We start from the raw sequence: 20,846 nt of genomic DNA, 5'->3' as shown, positions 1-20,846 counted from the left end.
CCCCAAAATTGAGCTGGGAGGGGGATGGGACCCCCAAATTGAGGTGGGAGGGGAATGGGCCCCCCAGTTGAGCTGGGACGAGTATGGGATCCCAAAACTGAGCTGGGAGAGGGGTGGAACCCCCAAAAAGGATGAAGCTAATTTTGTTCCTGGAATATGTAAAGTAGTTTACGGATATGCAAAGAGTCTATGAATATGCAATAGGCTGATGTCATGGGAGACAAGGACCATCGAGCAAAGGTTGTTATGGCCACCAAGACCCCCCAGTTATTTTCGGGGACACCCCTTAATTAATCTGGTTTTAATTACATCAGCCTGTTGCATATTCATAGACCCTCATGCATATTGGTAAACTCATTTACATATTTCAGGAACTATTTTACATGGCCCGTCCTTGGGGGTGTCTCCCCATTTCAGGAGCCTCCACTGAAATGGAAAATGCAAACCCCATCCCTTTGATTAGTAATAATAATAATAATAATAGTAATAAGAATATTATTAATATATTCTATTAAAATAATAATTTTGAAATTAAGGGTCTCTCAGGCAAAGATATGGGAGTAAAAATAACAGTTCTTTATTAGGAAAAATTAAAAATACAAATGCATTAGTACAAACAAAAAAAAAACAGTGACAGAGTCAGAATCCTCTGGGAATTCAGTGAAGAAGGTCAATCCTCTTGGAATCGTGTGGCAAAATGGCTGATCTTCTGGGAATCCAGTGGGAAAAGATTTATTCTCTGGGAATCCAGTGTGAAAAGGTTAATCATCTGGGAATCCAGTGGGAAAGGGCTGATTCTCTGGGAATCCAATGGGAAAAGCTCAAATTTGGGAAATCCAGTGGGAAAGGGCTGACCCTCTAGGAATCCAGTGAAGAATGAGGCTGATCCTTTGGGAATGCAGTGAGAAAAGGGCTGATCCTCTGGGAATCCATTTCTTACCCCCCAAAGACAGGGCAAAAGCAGGGCTGTGTTTTTATAGGGTATCCCAAGGGTGGAGTTGGGGTTTGGATCAGGGGAGGAGTTCTTAGCAACACAAGAAGGGTGAGATCAAATTCCTGCTTCTTAGCAACAGCAGCACTCCACACAGAATGTGTCCCCAAATCCTAAATTCCCTCTAAAATAACTGAGAAATTATGGAACTGCAGATATATTCAATCAATTTCCTTCATTTAACCCACTTTTGGGTGTTTTTAAAGGATGAAGGTGAAGCAGAGGAAAATTAAGGCCAAACCAAAAGGAGAAGCAGCCAGGTGTGTTCCCAACATGGATCACAGGGAATGTGAGTGACCAGGGCTGTGCCCAAAGTGCCTCCTCCAGTGGGGGATGGAGCTGGAGCAGCACACGAAGCTCTGCCCGCACTCGGGGCACTCGCAGGGCTTCCCTTACTGGTGCCTCTGTTGGTGTCTGGTCAAGTTAGAGCTCTGTGAGAAGCTCTTCCCACACTGGGGACACTCGTAGGGCCTCTCTCCTGTGTGGATGCACTGGTGGGTGATGAGGTGGGAGTTCTGCCTGAATCCCTTCCCACAGTCGGGGCAGTGAAAGGGCCTCTCCTCTGTGTGAATCCGATAGTGCAGGAAGAGAGAGGAGCTGGTCAGAAACCTCCTACTACATTTATCACACTCGTAGGGCCTCTCCCCAGTGTGGATGCGCTGGTGGGTGACAAGAGTGGACTTCTGCCTGAATCCCTTCCCACACTCAGGGCATTGGAAGGGCCTCTCCTCCGTGTGAATCCAATAGTGCAGGAGGAGATTGGAGCTGGTCTGAAACCTCTTCCTGCATTTATCACACTCGTAGGGCCTCTCCCCAGTGTGGGTCATCTGGTGCCTGATCAGGCTGATCCTCTGGCTGAAGTGCATTCCACACTCAGAACACTTGTACGGCCTTTCTCCAGTGTGGATCCTCTGGTGTTTGATCAGGCTGGAGCTCAAGCTGAAGCTTCTACCACACTCCCCACACTCATAGGGCCGTTCCCCAGTGTGGGTCCTCTGGTGCTTGATCAGGCTGGAGCTCTGGCTGAAACTCTTCCCACACTCCCCACACTCGTAGGGCCGTTCCCCAGTGTGGGTTCTCTGGTGCACAATCAGGTCGCAGTTCCACCTGAAGCTCTTCCCACAATCCACGCACCTGTGGGGCTTCTCCCCATCATGGAGCTGCTCATGGAGCACCAGCTCCGAGCTCTGGCTCCATCTCCGGCCGTCTTCCCGGCCCAGGCTGGCTCTTTGCCCCTCACATCCCCGCCATCTGCGTTTGCAGCCCCTCCTCGTGCGGCAGCTCCGGGGCTTTTCCTCCCCGTTGGCTTCCTGCGCCGTGGAGCCGCTCAAAACGGCCTCTGCCACCAGGTTCTGCCGCGGAGATTTGTCCTCCCTGCTCTCCATGCTCAGCTCCTGCTCTGGGGGAGGAAGGACAAGGACAAGATGGGATTTGCCTCCGTGCCACAGGCAAGGGCAAGGAGATCCCCCCAGGGCTGAGATGCAGCCGGGGGCCGTGCTGGGCTGGGAGATGGAGCAGCACAGAGGGGAAAGGGGCACTGACTTCCTCCTCACCTGTCTCAGTGCCCTGGGGCATCTTCCTCTTCCTCGCAGCTTCCCTGAGGTTGGCAATGGGAAATCCTGGTTTGGGGAAAACAAGGGATGAGCGCGTTTGTAGGAGCGTCGGGGGGTAGGACGGTCGGGATGGACGGAGACGAGAGATCTCTGCAGCCAGGCCCTGGAACTTGCGGTTTATTGCAAAGGGCCCGGGTGCAGGGCCCTGCTTGGAGCTGCCAGGCACAGCTCGGAGCAGGCCCGAGAGAAGAGAGGGGTAGAGAGGATGAGAGGGTAAGAGAGTAAGAGGGGAAGAGTGCAAGAGAGAAAGGTTCCTGTTACAATACAATAAATCTTCTTCTGTGTTGAATATTCTATTTCTCACTAACCAATCTAGTACAAGATACAAATCCTAGAGCATTTGCATACAGCCTGTAAGAATCACTACATCACCATACTGTGTTACATTTTAAATGCTAAAAACTCCTCTTTGGACCCCTTCTGCTGAGCTAGTAGGGTCTGCTCTGACCCTTGGACCTGTCTGCAAGCAGAGGGAATTGTTTCATTAAAAGGGGATTACCTTCAGTTGGGCCACACCATTGTTTTCCAGTTGTTCACTAACTGAGGTATCTCAAAGCTTGCTTTCATTTCAATCTTGCTTATAGTTTCTATATTCTCGAAATCTTTTGCCAGACAATCATATTTATAAGGCTTTCCTGTTTCATCTTCCCCAACACACACTGAGTATGAAGGTCCCTCTGCCTGAGTCCATCTCTACAAGTCAGCGGCCATCTGGCTCCAGAAAAACCTCCCAAACACCAAGATTCAGCCCTGAAAAAGCCTCCCAGGAGTTCCCTGTCCCTGGTTCCTCCCCTCTGTTGTTCTGGGGTTCCCCCCTGTCCCAGCTGCTGGGGTCACGCTTGGATTGGGGGTCCCCCTTCTCCTCAGTGTCCACCCTGCCCAGGCTGCGGGCAGTCCCAGCAATCCCAAAAGCTCCCCCCGCTTAGCTCTCCCCATTTCGGGATGCCGGGGCTGTTTGGGCTCCCGGGCTCCCTTCTCCCCTCATTCTCTGCTCTGGGCTGCAGCGGCTCCAAGGAGTCCCCCCTGCCCCTCTCCAGGCTCTTGAGGCTCCTGCCAATGGCGGCGCTCCCCCCTCTCTGGGCTCCCCACTTTGGGCTCCTGGGGGACACAGGGCTCTGCTCCTCCAGGCTGCCTCTGCCGGCAGCCGCCACCGCCACCCCCCGATGTCCCCCCAAGGGGCCTTTTCCGCTCAGCCTTGGACTTCTTCATTCTCCAAACATCGCCCCAAAAACCCCAACCCAGGGACCCCCCGGGATATCTGGGCTGAGCTCCCCCTCCCCGCTCACCGGCGCGATGGGGGGGGCGATGATCCCACAGGTGGGGGCTGCGAATTCAGGCAGGGATCGACGGCCTGGCTCCCTCAGTTCAGCCTTGATCCGCCTTTGTCCCTCCTCTTCCTCTTCCCACCGCTCCTCCTCTTCCATCCCCCTCGTCCTCCTGCTCTGTCTTATCTCCACCTCCTTCTCTTCCATCCCTCCCCTTCCATCCCTTCTCGTCCTCCCTAACCCCACCTCCTTTTCCTCCTTCCATCGCTGCTCTCTCTCTGCCTTCATCCCTCCTCTTCCATCCCTCCTCCCCCTGCTCCTCCCCCCTAGCCCCACCTCCTTTTCCCCCTTCATCCCTGCCCTTCCCTGCCTCCTCCTCCTCCCCCAGCAGCAGCCACACCCTCGGTGCCCCGTTCCCGCAGCCCTCGCAGTCCGCGGCAGGAGTGGGGATGGAGCCGGGACAGGTCGGGATGGGCAGCGCGGGGCTCTCGGCTGCTCCCAGCCGCTGCGGGCGGGGGAAACCCGGCCCGGGCCAAAGGCGAGGCAAACTGGGCAAACTGGGGGCTGCACATCCAAACTGGGCCTTGCTGGGGACCCTGCCTGGCCACTGCCAGCCCTTGGGGCTCCTCCCGGCACATCCGCCAGGGGGGAACGCACACAGGGCTGGGGGATCCCAGCAGTGGCAGCACTGCCAGGGACTGGGCTGCACTGGGATTGTACTGGGAGTGACTGGGGCTGTACTGGGCTTGTACTGATATCATACTGGGATCATACTGCCATGCCAGGGTACACTGTGATTACACTAATGGAGAGTGGGATCATACTGGGATCATACTGGGATTGTACTGGGAGTGAGCAGGAGCCTGCAGGGGGCAATTGAGGCCGTATTGGGGGCAAATGGGTTATACTGGGAATGACTGGGACTATGCTGAGGGTGACTGGGAGCCACTGTAATCAACTGGGAACATGCTAGGACCAACTGAAAGGAACTGGGTGCATACTGGGGGTGATTGGAAACTGCTGGGCTTATACTGGGATGAACTGGGATCATGCTGTAGGTGACTGGGATCATACTGGCAGTGAATGCCACTACACTGAGGCTCACTCGGAGTGCTTGTGAGCAAATGGGATCATACTGGAAGGATCTGGGAAGATGGTGGAGGGAACTGGGGTACACTGGAAGATACTGGGAGTGACTGGAAGAAAAGTGAGGGTGAAAGAGAGGAACTGGAACCATGCAGTGTAATAAACCCCATAGATTTAGGAAAAGCACCATGGAGGATCTGAATAATAGGAATGCTGAGGCAGCAAAGAAGTTCCTGTCTCCATGGACATCCCCCCCATAGCCTATCTCTGTTACCCTATAAAGCAATGTCATTTTAACCCTAAACTATTGGTCATTTATGGATACCCGTAAACCTTTACTATTGGTCAAGTTTGGACCCTATCCAACCCTATAAAAGAAGCATGCTGTACCCCATTAGTCAGAAGAAGAGCTGTTGCTGGGACCCTTCATGGACCTCCCCGAATAAAGCCATCTCCGTGGAACAGCCTGCGCCTCTCTTTCTCCTCTCTCCCTGTCTGCTGCAGCCTCAAGCCAAGGGCAAACTTACCTAGCAAGCAGGGCTGAACTATAAGAGCTGAGAATCACTGAGCTTGCTAGGGGCTTGACCCGCACCGTTGGCATGAGCGAGCTAGCTTCTGGCACTCGGTTCTTACTCGGGGACTGAGCTCCTGAGCCCTATTGCTCTGCCTTATGATAAGGCCAGATCAGAGGCTTTATTAAAGTTGCGGCCCAATGACTACGGACCCACCCAGAGGCGATATCCGTCCGCTGAGCAACGAACCCCCCCCCCGGGGTTTTCTGTGATTGCCTGTTTGGGAAGCAACTCCTCCTGTGAAGGGACTTTTCATTTTAGAAAAACCTATCCCCAGGAGGGTCAGTTCGACCCTCAAAACTTACATCTGAACGAGAGAAAGTTCCGAGGAGAACTGATGTCAGCAGACCCCTTCCACAGATCTTGGACCCCAAGAACTGTAAGTATAAATTAGCTAACATTGCACGCATAGGTTTGGGGCTCTAAAACTCTTTTTTAGGGTTTTTTTTCGTTTTTTTTCTGCTGGAAGGGCTAACCATTTACACAGGTACAATTTTTAGTACATTAAAACTAAGTAAAACCGAGACAGAGATATATTTGATTATTTTAGAAATCTTATCTGCTAACAATTTCTCTCTTTCTAAAGGCAAGCTCTCAAAAACTAACCCTAAAAAATTTGTAACTTGGATTATTTCGTAATTTCCTGATACTGATAAGGAATCAGTCATTGAAAATTCGTTATGGGATAGGATTGGCAACACCATATATATCTCACAAACAAAACAGGATTATTCCTCGACTAACTATTTGTCGTTATTCCATATAATAACTAAAACCATTGAAAAATTTAACAGAGAAAAACTCTTGCAGTCACTTACAGACACTTCCTTTTCAAATGCTAATCACATTGATAACGACTCTCAGGGATGTAGCCTGCATTCCACATATCCCCCAGCTCCTAAAGTCCTTCTCCCTCCCGCTACCCCCACTGCAGAGCCTGCGCTGCCCACAACGGTTCCCCCCCCTCATCCTCCACCTCTGCGGGGTCTGCACTGCCCAACTCCCCGCTTCTGGATTTATCTAAGACCCCATATACCCCCCCCTCCCCCCGGCTCAGCCTCTCCTCGTATCCGGCCCCGGGGACCCCGTTTCCTGCCTCTGCCTCCCCCTCTCCTGCTGCGGACCCCCCTCCCCCTGCGCCGGCTTCGTCCGTCCCCGCTGCGGGCCGTCCCACCCCTCCTGTCGTCCCCTCCACCCCTGCGTCGGCTCTGGCCCCTTCCGCTGTGCCCCCACCCCTCCGCTGGTGTACCCCAGTGCCTCTCCCGCCGCAATGCCCCCTGTCCCCGCTCCCTCTGCCGCCGTGCTCCCTGCCCCTCCCACCCCTGCAGTGACTTTGACTCCTCCCGTAGCCGCGCCCCCCACCCCTGCTCCCCCCCCTGCTTCCCCCGCTCCACCCGCCCCGGCTCCGACTGGCCCGGCCCTTCCCGACGGCTCCCCGAGCCTCACCCCCGCCGCTCCCGAGCCCGTGTCCATCCCCGCCCCCTCCCCCTGCCCCTGCCTGCCACAGCAGGGACACCTCACAAATGCACAGTCCCACCACACCACCCCGTAACCGCGGCACCCCGGACCGGTACCACTGCCAGCCCACCCCCACTCCCCCCATGCCCGCACCCCCACCCCGCCCAGCCCCCCTGCCCCCACCACGCGTCCCCCCAACCCCTCCTCCACCCTCCCTGCCACACACACAGTGCTACTCCCCACACCCGGTCCTGCGCATGCTGTGCTGCCATCCCAGCTCCAATGGCGCCACCCCCTGGCCAGGTCATGCCATGCGCCCCCCCACAGCCAACGAAACATTGGAAAAATGCTGCTTCTAAATGGAAAAAGCATAGGTCACGAATTGCAACCCCCCCCTCAGTCCTCCTCAGAGGACCAGAGCTCCCTCAATGAATCTGATTCTGACACGATCCACACGGATCCATGGGCTCTTATTAAGATAGAAGCGACCAAGGCCGGGGACTGGGAGCTGGCACAGAAAATTAATGCTTTCCCGGTAGAATATAAGCAAGGGCGAAACGATGGCAAGTCTACTATAAAGACATGGACGGCTAACTCGAATAAGGAACTAGTGCAATTAAGAAACATAGCCAAAGAACATGGGTGAAGCTCACATATTTTTAGAAATTTCCTAGAAGCCATGTTCTCAGCACGTCTTACTTCCCCACGATATAAAAAATATTTCACACTGCCTCCTGTCCGCAGCAGAATATATGTTATAGGACAGGCATTGGAAAAAACAATTAAAAACATTATCAGACTCATATTCTGCAGATGCTAATAAGACAAATTTTATGGTAGACCAACTAGCTGGTGAAGGTGACTTACAGAAACCAGCAGACCAATTGGAAACCCTGAATAAAGAGGCACTGCACGACATCGCTCTCGCAGCAAAAACCTCTTTACTTCTCGTGTATGATGAGTCAATGCCAACAATGCATTTTTCTACTATTAAACAAGGGATAGATGAAAGTTTTATCCAATTTGTGGACAGACTTAGAGATGCTCTGGAGAAACAGAGAGCACAGAGGCAAGTAAGGAACTCTTATGTAAGCTTGCCTTGAGTAACTCAAATGAAAAATGCAAAGCCATTTTGAGGTCTCTACCCATGGATACAGACCCCACCATAGAGCAAATGCTGGAATGCTGTACACGTCACATGTCCACTGAAAATACAGTGGCCCAAGCAGTTGCTAAGGGTATTGCTGAAGGGGTTTCTGGTGCATATGCAGTAATAGCTTCTAAAGACCAAGCTAAATGCTATCACTGTGGGGATCTTGGACGTTACATAAAGGACTGTCCAGACAGGTCACCACCCCGATACCACCGTAACAAATATCAAAGACCTCAGAATCAGCAGCATTATCAGCAGCATCCGTTAAACTCCTTGCGCTGCCCAGTGGAGCCCCGGGCTGGGACAACAAATCCAAGGCCACCCAGACCCAACCCCACACCAACCCAGGACGTTCCGGACCTCAAGAAGAGGATCCAACCCATGGGGCAACCCAGATGGGAACCCGCCGGCAATTGGTAACTGCTTTGTCCATCGACTTTAATAATGAGAATGTTCACCGTGTTCCCACAGGCAAATATGGGCCAAAAGGTGGTCCTTCACAGATTTTAATTATAGGTGACTCTCTTAATAGCCCAAAGGAGATCTTCGTTGTTCCAGAAGTGCTGACAGTGCTGACAAGAGATTCTCGTCCAGGTATACTGCATAGACTCACCATTTTTTCTTTCAAAGAGAACTCCAATAGCACAAGCCTTTTTACTCCCAAAGAATCACAGGGAACAGATTCCTCTCAACCCTACAGCTATGTGGGCACAAGTCGTGGGACCATCCAAGCCTACCATCGAGTGAGGCCTCACCTGCAAAGGCGAGAAGACCCACCTGCCAGGGATGCTGGACACCGGTGCTGATGTGACCATCATCGCCTGCTCAGAATGGCCAGCACACTGGGATCTACAACCTGTTGCAGGCATGATTTCAGGGATTGGCGGAGCTACAGTATCCATGAGAAGCAAGAACAACATTCTCGTTGAAAGGCCTGAAGGCAAGCTGGCAACCATTCGTCCATTTGTGGTAAGGGCCCCCATCACCCTTTGGGGCAGGGACGTTCTATCCCAGTGGGGAGCTTCCCTACCTATTCCCACTCAGGATTTCTAATTGGGGCCACTGAGCTAAGCACCCTGCCAGAAACACCTCGTCTCACCTGGAAACGCCACAAGCCAATCTGGATTAAACAGTGGCCCCTCTCCAAAGCCAAGCTGTGCGCCCTTAACACCCTCGTGGAAGAACAGCTCGCAAAAAGCCACATAGTAGAGTCCAACAGCCCTTGGAACTCTCCAGTCTTCGTTCTACCAAAGCCTGGGACAAACAGGTGGAGGCTCCTCAATAACCTTCGCAGAATCAACGAGGTCATCGAGGACATGGGCCCTCTCCAGCCTGGCCTGCCCTCCCCATCAATGCTGCCTAGAGACTGGACACTTGCTATCATAGACATTAAGGACTGTTTCTTCAGCATTCCTCTACACCTTGAGGATGCTCCATGGTTTGCTTTTTCCGTTCCCTCTCTTAACAAGGAGGCCCCGCTCAAAAGATATCATTGGCGTTATCTTCCTCAAGGCCTGAAAAATAGCCCCACTATTTGCCAGTGGTACGTGGCTCACATTCTGTCTCCCATTCGGAAATCATTCCCCGATGCTATCATCCATCACTATATGGATGACATCCTGGTGTGTGCTTCAGACAAAGCTTACTTGGACAAAACAGTTAAAAAGACTATTGAAATCATAGAAAAGGCAGGAATGGAGATTCGTGAGGACAAAATCCAGTACACCACGCCATGGACTTACCTTGGAGTCCAGATCCGGGAAAGGACCATCATACCTCAGCAGATCACCATAAATGACGACCCAAAACCCTGAGGGACTTACACAGCCTGTGCGGATCCATCAACTGGGTAGGCCCACTGCTAGGAATTACAACAGAGGACCTCGCTCCCTTGTTCAACCTTCTTCATGGACCTAAGGACCTGGACTCCCCCTGCACTCTCACAGAAGAAGCCAGAGGTGCCATCACCAAAGTCCAGGAAGCCCTGTCTTCACGCAAAGCCCATCGCTTCGAGCCCAGCCTGCCTTTCCAGTTCATCATCCTGGGAAAAGCACCTCAATTCCACGGACTGCTTTTCCAAAGGGACCCCCAGCTTCGAGACCCTTTGTTGATACTGGAATGGGTTTTTACAAGTAGCCAGCCCACAAAGACACCACCTACCAGGAGGTCATAGCACATTTAAGAAAAAAGGCAAGGACTCGCCTTCGCTCTCTTTCAGGTTATGAGTTCGAATGCATATACTTAACAATAACCCTTACAGACTTTGAGGATTTGATCCAGACCAATGAAAGCCTCCAGTTTGCCCTGGATAGCTACACGGGCCAAACTTCAGCTGAGATCCCACAACACAAACTTTTTAACCATAATGTACCCTTCCATTTGATTCCAAAATGAATCCAAAGTAGAAAAACTCTCAAGGCTCTAACCCTCTTTACAGATGGCTCAGGGTCTTCCCACAAGTCAGTGATTACATGGAAAGACCCCCAAACACAAAATTGGGAATCTGACATACAAATAGTGGAGGGATCTCCACAGATTGCAGAATTAGCAGCTGTTGTCAGAGCCTTTGAAAAGTTTAAAAACGAGCCTTTCAATCTGGTTACAGACTCAGCTTATGTTGTTGGGATAGCGATGAGAGCAGAACATGCTCTTCTCCAAGAGGTCTCTAATCCAAAGTTGTACCAACTGCTCTCTAAATTAACACACCTAATCTCACACAGAAAGCAACCTTACCATATAATGCATGTGAGGTCACACACAGACCTCCCAGGTTTTGTTGCAGAAGGCAACAGGAAAGCGGATGCATTAGCAATGGCAGCAGAAACTGCTAATGTTCCTAACATCTTTGCCCAGGCAAAGTTGTTACATGCGTTTTTCCATCAAAATATACCTGCCCTTATGAGAATGGTTAAGCTCTCAAAGGATCAGGCAAAGGCTATTGTTGCTACATGTCCGAACTGTCAGAACTATCAGATACCATCCATGGGGACAGGAGTCAACCCCCGAGGTCTGAGTAGCTGCCAGCTGTGGCAGACAGATGTAACTCACTTCGCACCTTTTGGAAGATCAAAATACGTGCATGTATCGGTTGACACGTTTTCGGGAGCAGTATTTGCATCATCACATGCAGGAGAAAACACACTGCACACAATAAAATACTTTCTCCTCGCTTTTGCCGCCCTGGGTGTACCAAAAGAGATTAAAACAGATAATGGACCAGCCTACACTTCCTGCAAGTTAAAGGAGTTTTTCAATGAATGGGGAATAGCACACAAGACTGGCATACCTGTAAACCCCACAGGACAATCCATCGTGGAAAGGACACATCAAACCCTCAAAAGAGTCCTCGATCAACAGAACAGAGACACGAGAATCACATCTCCAGTGCAAAGACTTTGCAAGGCTCTCTACGTCATCAACTTCCTGAACTGTACAGCATCAGAGCCTGACCCATCAATACTTCGCCACTTTGCAAATACCACCCAAGCAAAGCTCACTGAGAAAACACCGGTGCTCATGAAGGACCCTGAAACACACCAAATTTCTGGGCCTCACCAGCTGATCACCTGGGGTAGAGGATATGCGTGCGTGCTACTACCAGCCGGTCCGAGGTGGTTCCCAGGAAAAAACATAAAGCCATATTTAGGCACTGTGAACACTACTCCTGCAAACGGGGGCAAGAACGCTCCTGAGGCAAACACAAGACCACCTCAAAACCAAACCAGCTCTGCCTGGAGACGAAGACATCGCCGAATACCCACAAGCACAAGAACAGACCGCCCCATTACAAGACAGCAGACAAAACTGAAAGCTAAACATCAGTCTGCTGCATCAGGCCATAGATAGCCTTAACACAAAAGTGTTCTCTGAATTATGTGTTGTTACACTGGTTTTCTGTATTAAAAAAACCCTGTTATTCCCTCTCCCTAACCTTTTAAAACCCCTTAACCTTCTACCCACTCCTCCTCCCTTAGTGTAGCTTAGAAATTAAAAGAAAAAGGGGGGGAGGAGGGGAACACAGAAAAGAACAAGGTAGAAAACCCTCTCATCATAAAGATAACAAATTCTGCTTAGATTCCCTATCAGAAGCCCTATTCCTGCCCAAAGATGAAAAATATCTCCGTTGCTGCTGTCCTCACTGCTGCCTGGATGTTCTTCACCGTACCGCGTGCCTTCGGCTGGATTAGCCCACAGCCCAGCCATAATGTTTGGGTAACCTTAGCAAAAACATTAAAACAGGACAACATGTGCTTGTCCATGGGAAGCATTGATAATCCACTTTCCACCTGTCTAGTAGGAATTCCCTTTGTAGCAGATGACTGGCCTGTCTATAACTCAGAGATCCTCCGCACCACAGGTAAGAGACCCAATGTGGCTGATACCTGGAACGAGTGGACAAAAATTCTGCCCGATGCTAAAGAGGAACCCCAAGATTTGGATCTGTTGGGGTCCTCCAAGGCCACATACTGTGTCAAATTTTACTTTAGACATCCAAAAAACAATTGGCCAGAAACTGACCAGAACAAAAACACATATCGAAAAGAGATATCAGCAATTAACAAAGCCTATAACTCTCATGACTGGTGCAATTACACAGCTCGTGTGATTTCCGTGTCCTCTCTCCATCCCAAAGTATTACCCAAGGGAATGTTTCTCATCTGTGGTAACAGAGTATGGGCTGGGATCCCCTCCCAACCCCAGGGAGGTCCCTGTACCCTTGGAAAACTTTCTACCCTCACTCCAAACATCACCCTGTTACATAATTGGAAAAAAGAAAGCGAATCAAATGACAAAAAAGGTCCTACACTGAATTTGATGGAAATTGTGATCCTAAATTATACGATCGGAATAAACCAAAAAAGATTGCTGTCTCCCTGTTCCTACCCTGGGTAGCTGCAGCTAAAGCCCTCGGTGAAATCAATCACCTTGGGTGCTGGCTCAGTAAACAAGCTAATGCTACATCTGCAGCCTTGAGTGATCTCTTCAAGGAAGAAGAAACCACAAGACAGGCTTCGCTCCAAAATTGAGCAGCAATCGACTTCCTGCTGCTTGCCCATGGACACGACTATGAAGACTTCGAAGGGATGTGCTGCTTCAACCTCTCTTCACGCTCGGAATCCATCCATGCGAACATCCAGAAACTGAAAGATCTCGTGAAGGACTTGAAAGTAGAAAGAATCCCAGACTGGGTCAATGAACTTTTCAGGCAATGGGGATTAACAGGATGGGCTGCATCCTTGGTTAAGGGAATGTTGTTGATACTTCTTGTAGTTGTTATTGTGTTAGCTATGCTCTCGTGCCTTGTTCACTGTTTCAAAAGAACTATAGCAAACGCCTTTTTTGTAAAAACAGAAAGTGGAGTTGTAGTAAACCCCATAGGTTTTTGGGGGTTTTCAGATCCTCCATGGGAAAAGCACCATGGAGGACCTGAATAATAGGAATGCTGAGGCAGCAAAGAAGTTCCTGTCTCCATGGACATCCCCCCCATAGCCTATCTCTGTTACCCTATAAAGCAATGTCATTTTAACCCTAAACTATTGGTCATTTATGGATACCCGTAAACCTTTACTATTGGTCAAGTTTGGACCCTATCCAACCCTATAAAAGAAGCATGCTGTACCCCATTAGTCAGAAGAAGAGCTGTCGCTGGGACCCTTCATGGACCTCCCTGAATAAAGCCATCTCCGTGGAACAGCCTGCGCCTCTCTTTCTCCTCTCTCCCTGTCTGCTGCAGCCTCAAGCCAAGGGCAAACTTACCTAGCAAGCAGGGCTGAAATCCTAAGAGCTTGCCTTCACTATAAGAGCTGAGAATCACTGAGCTTGCTACGGGTTTGACCCGCGGCGTTGGCATGAGCGAGCTAGCTTCTGGCACCCAGTTCCCACTCGGGGACTGAGCTCCTGAGCCCTATTGCTCTGCCTTATGATAAGGCCAGATCAGAGGCTTCATTAATGCAGAGAAAACTGGTTTATTCTGGCAGAGACTGGGAGCACATTGGGCTCATATCTGGATCATACTGGGAGTGACTGGACTAATACTGGGAGTGACTGAGAGTCACAGTGATCACACCCTGCACAGCATCCCCCATACTGGGCCTGACTGGGAGCCACTGGGAGCAAATGGCATCATACTGGGACTCACTGAGTTGATTGAGGAAACAACTGGAATCATGTTGGCGGCAGCTGGGACCATGCTGGGAGAGACTGGAAGTAAGTGGGATTATACTTGTGAAAAATGCATATTTTGCGATTGGGTTTTTGCAAATATGAAAATTAATATTATATGTCTTGTGTTAGAAACTAATGCTGTATTAATTCTCTTAAGTAGTGGGTTAAATATAGTTTTAGGTTATTACAAAATGTTAAAATAGAAACTATGCTTGGTAAGAGATGTTTTTAAAGACGTTTTTAAAATTAAAATATATTATTTTATTATTTTATTATTATTATTATTATTAATTTATCTCTTACCAGAAAAAACAAACTTCTTCCCGCCTCGAAGGCGCTGTTGGGATTCAGAGGAAGAAGGTGGCACTGACCAGAATCCCATGTTTGAATGGAATTTATGCATCATGTATGAAGTGTATGAATATGCAACAGGCTATTGTTTTTAAGGGTTAATCCTTTGTTAACAGGTGTCCTTTTCAGGGCTCATGCTGCCCAGAAAAGGTACCCGGATGTCCGTAATCCTTGTATTTGTTGTCTCATATTGTCCTAATTCAAATAGTCCAAATTTTTATTACTCTAATTGTATTACTATTTTTATAACCATTTTATTACTATTAAACCTTAAAAATTTTAAAAACAAGTGATTGGCGTTTTTCACAATTATGGTAGCAGAGGATGGTTACCAACACCTCACTGCCGGTGCTTTAGGAGAGTCAGAGTGGGGAAGGTGCCCCCTGCCCTCTTCGGCAGCCTCGCTCTGTTTGCCCTGGGGTGACCGACAGACGCAGGTTATGGTGGACAAAAGGAGACAATAAAACAAAGACAAGGGAAAAAGGCTCCCTACAACCATGGCAATTGCCCCCCTAAGAGTAGTAATGTACACGAAGAACATGGGAAGGAAAAGGGATTGGTAAGTATTTCTCAGGGGGGATGAATGTGAGTGAATGAGAGGCGGGCTGGTTGTGCCAGACCTGCCAAGTGAGTGCTGGAGTCTCCCATGCTGCGTTTCTGACTTTCCGCGGTAAGTGGCCAGTAAAGAGACAAAGTGAATGTTAAAAGGAGTGAGAGAATCCCCCGGGGTAACTGGGACTGGGTCTCAGAGAGGGGCTGGACCCCTCGGAGGAAGGGAGCAGAGGAGTTTCCTAGCCCAATCCACTAGGAAATGGGACAAAAGGGGCTCCTAAAAACCTGCTGGGTTGAGGGATTAATATTACACGAGCATTCAGGGTAAAGCAAAATTCTGCTGGATTGAGGATATGCTCAAGAGCACCTAGGGTTGGAAAACACAGCTGGGTTGAGGGATATCGAAGAGCACCGGGACTGGCCAGAAACACCTAAACTTGTAATAGATGATGTGAATGTAAAAGGTACCTTATTGTTGTCTTGTTTGTGTGTGAGAGTGAGTCACACACAAAATCAGCCTCAGCTTCCCTGGCGGGTGGGAAGGGGGGGCTGTGGAAAGAGGTGTGTGTGACCCACAAATAAGCCATTGTCCCTTGGGTGGGTGGGGGCTGTGGCAGAGCATGTGTGTGACTGCAAACGGGCCATTGTCCCCCCGGGCCTGTGAGGGGGGCGTAGCTGAAGAGTGTGAGTGACACAAATCAGCCTCACAGGTGAACGGGCACCGGAGGCAGCAGAGTCAGGGCCCTCCCAGGAGGCCGGGAGATACTGAGACCCAGAGGCCAACGCCAAGGGGAGGGGGCCACAGGGACCCGCGATTCTCTGTCAACAGGGATCCACTTTGTGTCCTCAGCGTGTGAAAGAATGTGTGGAAGTGAATGAGAAATAGAAGCGAGGGAATGTAGACAAATGAAAGTATATGTAATGTAGATTGTGTATTTTAAGCTTCACTATATCTCCTTGGAGGGAGGTGGATCGCACTGAAAGTAGTGTGAGAAAAAAGTTTTTTATTTTTTAGTGTGTAGTTGAAAGAAAAGTGGTATTTAGGTTGTTAGTGAAAGTGAAAAACAGAGGCAGAAGATGAATAGATAAGATCTTGAAAAATGAGATTGAAAAACCAGTAAATGGGATTATAGGGAAAAAAAAGAAAAAAAAAAGGGAATACAAGCATACTAGCAGAGATACCCCAAAATAGGCCTTTGGCAGTTATGTTAGCTAACAGAGATACAACTCCTTGCAAAAGGAGAAAGTACAGGGTATGTAGTAGTTGATGGGAAAAACATGCAAACTGTGGAAAAAGGGAAATTAACATTAAACTAGTAAGCTCAAACTTGTGAATTATATACTTTAAAAAGAGCACTAGAATATTTAACACAAAATAAAAGAACCATATATACTGATTGAAGGTATGCCTTTAGAGTAGTACATACCTTTAAAAATTTGGAAAGGAAAAAGATTACTTAATTCAAGAGGAAAAGGTTTAGTACATGAGGAACTTATTTCAGAGGTTTTAGAGGCATTAAAATTACCTAAAAGAGATAGCTTTAGTACATATTAAGGAACCCCAAAAGGGAAAGACCCCAGAAATAAGAGGAAATAATTTGGCAGATGACAAAGCCAAGGATGCAGCAGAAAGTGGAGCTGAGTGAGTTATGTTAATATTAACTCCAAACGAGGAAAAACTGGAAATTCCAATGTTTAGGGAAGCCAAGAAAAAGAATGAAACAAGACAGGAAGTGAACAAGATAAATCAGGGAAATGGAAACTTCTTGATGGAAGACAATTACTTAATAAAATGTGCTTACTCGGAAAATGTTAGAAGACATGCATCAGAAAACCCAATGGGGTACTCAAGCTTTGTGTGATCATTTTTTAAGGAACTATGGGTGCACTGGGATTTTTGGAGTAGCAAAGTAAGTTACTGAAAGATGCTTAATTTGCCAAAGGATAAATAAAAAGGTGATGAGAAAAACAACATTAGGAGGTCGTGAGTTAGCTCGTCGACCATTTCAAAGCATCCAAGCAGAAGTTTAGATTTGTTAGGTTCTGGATTTATTTGTAAAAAAACCCGTTTAATCTAGAAGAAAGAGAATATGCCATAGGTTAGACAGGAGATTTTAGGAGAATAAAAATCTTTAAAGTATGAGAAACCCCCTAGACAAAACAGGAAGAGAAAAAGGGGAAATGAAAGGGAGGGGAACAAGAGGAAAAGTCAGAAAGAGAGTGGGATCCTCTGCAGCTCTTGCCCCCTGCGTTCGCGGCCGGGGCGCCTGTCCCGGGTCCCGGCTCGCTGCCCGCCTCAGCTCCGCCTGCCCCGGTTTCCATCCCAGGTGCGGGCTCACTGCCCAGGGCAGCTCCACCTGCCCCGGCGCTGGCGGTGAATTTGTGTGCCCTGCTCCCACTGCCCGGCCCGCGGCCGCTCTGCCGGCCATGCTGGGGAAGATGGGGGTTGCTCTGTCCTGCCGCGTGGGCCGAGGTCACCGCGCCGACCGCACCGAGGCCGGGTCCCAGCCATCCCATCCCCGGCTGCCCTGCCCGTGCCAGCTGCGCTGGGCACCGCCGCTGCTGCTGCCGGGGTCTCCCACCTGCCTTTTCTCTGCCGGGAGCTGCCGGATCAGCCGCCATAAGCCATGTGGGGGCTGCCCACGCTCCGGCTCGGTCTCCACGGGAAGATCCCCCTCTGGCGATTCCGGTAGCAGACCCTGCCCACACTCCCACCGAGCCTCGGCGGGATATCCTCCCCTGACCCCGGCCTGCTCCGAGTTACATCCCCTTGGTAACCACAGCTCCAGCTGTTCAGGGAAACTCTCTCTCTACAGGAAGCACCTTATCTAAACACTAGGAGTTCAGTTAAAAGGCAGCCCTCTCCAAATTCTTTCTCAAAACACGGGAGAAAGGCTATAGAAGGTAAAAAAGTGAAAGAGTTAGATGAAGGGATTGCTCTATTTCCGTTAAGAGAGGTTCCCATGGCAGGGATGCGCGGCCCTGCCCCGCGGGAGCCACCAGCGCCCCTGCCGGCCGTGCCCGGAACTGCACCCAAGGGGAAAGCGCCGCAGCCGAAAGGCCGGGACTGGCTCCGGGCTCTGTTTGTTGTCACTGCCGGAGCTGTGGTTGTTTGTTTGCTTTATTTACATACTAGTAAAGAACTGGTATTCCTATTCCCATAGCTTTGCCTGAGAGACCCTTGATTTCATTATTGTAAAACTTAAGAGGGAGGGGGTTTGCATTCTCCATTCCAAGAGAGGCTTTTTCTGCCTTCCCAAGCAGACACCTGTCTTGTAAAGCAAGACAAACACCCACAGGCACTGAGGGGGGCTGCAGGAGGGGCAGAAGAAGGCCCTGCAGCACTTGGGCACAAAGGCCCAGCAGGTGAATGCAAGAAGGGAGCAGCAAAAGGCCAAGCTGAAGGCAAAGGCCAGGGCAGAGTTCCTACAGCCCCTGAGGGATCAACCCCAGGGCCCAAGGGGGCCCCAGCACCCAGGGCACGGGCTCGGCCACAAGCACCCGGCAGAGGCATTGCCCTCCTCACCAGGGGACAGCCCACCCAAACAGCCCCTGGCAAGGAATCAGGGCTCCAGCTGCAGGGCACAAGGACACTGCAACCACAGACAGCAGCACCCTCAGGACCAGCAAGTCCACCCCTTGATGGACATGGATTGGCAGGGCTGTCACAGCTCCCATCACACCAGGGACCCTCCACACTGGAGCCCTTGAGAACATTCAGGTGGGTCTGCATTGAGAGGAGGCATTTTCAGATAGACACAGGGGCCTCTCAATCCACTCTGAATCTTAAACCTAAGGGAGGGAAAAAAGGCCAAAAATGTCTTTGATTATTCATGGCATAAGTGGGAAAGATGTATGGTTTTATTCAACCACTATTAGTAGATCTGGGAGATGGATTTGAAATGCATGAAGTTTTATTTGCTCCTAACTGTTATCATGATTTACTGGGAAGGGATTTGATCGCTAAATTTGGAACGCAAATTAATATTATAAAAGGTGATACAGAGGCCAGTTCTGTTGTACCTCTGTGTCAAATGTCTGGCCAGGCCTATGCTGAAGTGAACCCTGAAGTGTGGGCAGCCCCAGGGAAATAGGGAGGATCAGATCTGGAGCCTCTCCAAAGTACTCTGAAGCAACCAGGACAAGTGGTGTCTAAAAGCAACAGCCTGTTCCAGGGGAGGGAAGGAAGGGGAATCAGACAAAGCGCAGGTCACCGCCCCATGCTCAGCTCAACCCAAGGAGCTCTGGGTGCTTGTAAGAGCCTGGCACTGAAATGCCCTCAACAGGAAGGCTTCAATATCTTCTGCTGACGCCATGGCACCTAACAGGGGGGCAAAAGCAATTCTGACTGCTTCAGCAAGCACTGGAGCAGAGATCAAGGTATATTCTCCCCCAGGAAGCTGGGCTGGCACAGAGCCTGCCCTGGGACTTTGCTGTTGCCAACACCCAGCCAGGACATCGGCTCCTGCCTAAGGAGTGCAAAGCAGCACCACTGGTGGCCAAGGGGCCCATGCCAAGTGTCCCTGAGGCCAGAAACAGCCGCCAGCACAGCTGAACACGGGGGGACCCCTCAGCCTGGCCTCAGGGGCTCTGAAGCCCCGGAGATTTGCACTTCCCGCCTGCAGCAGGACCATGGGAGCCCCCACTGAGCCTGCCCTGAAGGCAACGCAGCAGCAGCCAGGGCTCCACAGCGGGCCAAGCCCCTGGGCCTGCCCACAGATCCTCTGCTCAAACCCTCGGAAATCCTGGCCACCCTCCTCTGGCATCTCCAGCCACTGCGGCCAAGCCTCGCTGCCACTGCTGCAGCTTCAGCGCTGGCTGGGCCTGCACTGCCACAGCTGCTGGGGAGCACCACGGCACAATTCCACTCTGGGCTGCCTGGGATTGCATTGCTGCAAAATGTACCGATTTCGTTTCTTTTAAATCTTCTTTCTCTGCTCAGAATGGTTTCTCTACTCAAGGGTTTGCCTTGGGGAAAGGAATTTTAAAGGTTTTATTTAAAGGATGTTACACCACTCAATGGAGATGAGTTCAACATCTCCACAGACTGGGAATAGCCCAAAAGACACCCACAGAGATAACGACCAGCAACAAAACATCAACGCCCAGCAGCAAACAGCAACCAACAGCTACCCCAGACACTGCCCCCGGCACAGCTGGAGACACCTGGTCTGGAAAAGGCTGAGAAGGAAATCCAGGAGTGTGGACCGAATTCACATCAGAGGGGAAGAAATCCGGGTCCAATAGGAAACCAAATACTAAAAACTTACACAATTCGGAAGCAATGAACATAAACCAATGGATTTAGATTGGTTCAGACTACATAAAGTTTAGGAAAAATAGAGTAAAACTCACGTGTTTTGGAATTAGTTTCTCTGCACAGCCGGGCTATTTGTGAAAGAAAGGATTTCTGTTGCACATCCTGGCCAGAACCAAGTAATGCCTTGACTCTCTAACACTAAAGGGATTCCTGGAGAGTTTTTGTTTTCCCTGCAGTTTCAGTAAGAAAATTACAACATGGGAAACTTTTTTATAATAATCCTACCTTATATTGTCAGGTAGATTTGGGACAGAAGAGTGAGAATCAGTTTTTGGTCTGGGTTTTTCCACGTTTGCCTTTATGTTGCATTTTGCAAAATT

General features: G+C 49.9%; 2 protein-coding genes across 6 annotated transcripts in view; one reads left to right on the top strand and one right to left on the bottom strand.

Moving 5' to 3' along the window:
* Nucleotides 1–20,846, top strand: part of LOC143695915 (uncharacterized) — a 243,196-nt gene that overhangs the window by 57,243 nt on the left and 165,107 nt on the right.
* LOC129132039 (uncharacterized) overlaps nucleotides 1–20,846 on the bottom strand; it is a 286,230-nt gene that overhangs the window by 263,572 nt on the left and 1,812 nt on the right. Inside the window, exons 2-3 of one of the 5 annotated variants that reach the window (XM_054651022.2) lie at nucleotides 2,545–2,610; nucleotides 556–2,390 (exon numbers count right to left, since the gene is read on the bottom strand). The exons of the other annotated variants lie outside the window; for them this stretch is intronic. Coding sequence (XP_054506997.2) covers nucleotides 1,384–2,390; nucleotides 2,545–2,566 — 1,029 coding nt within the window. The 5' untranslated portion in view covers nucleotides 2,567–2,610 and the 3' untranslated portion in view covers nucleotides 556–1,383. Of the gene's footprint in view, nucleotides 1–555; nucleotides 2,391–2,544; nucleotides 2,611–20,846 lie in introns of those variants that run through there. 5 annotated transcript variants of the gene reach the window in all.

This window comes from Agelaius phoeniceus, chromosome 27 (genome assembly GCF_051311805.1).
Source record: "Agelaius phoeniceus isolate bAgePho1 chromosome 27, bAgePho1.hap1, whole genome shotgun sequence".
Lineage (NCBI taxonomy): Eukaryota > Metazoa > Chordata > Aves > Passeriformes > Icteridae > Agelaius > Agelaius phoeniceus.
Note: the sequence above shows the minus strand (reverse complement) of the source record. Positions and strands in the feature narration are given on the sequence as shown.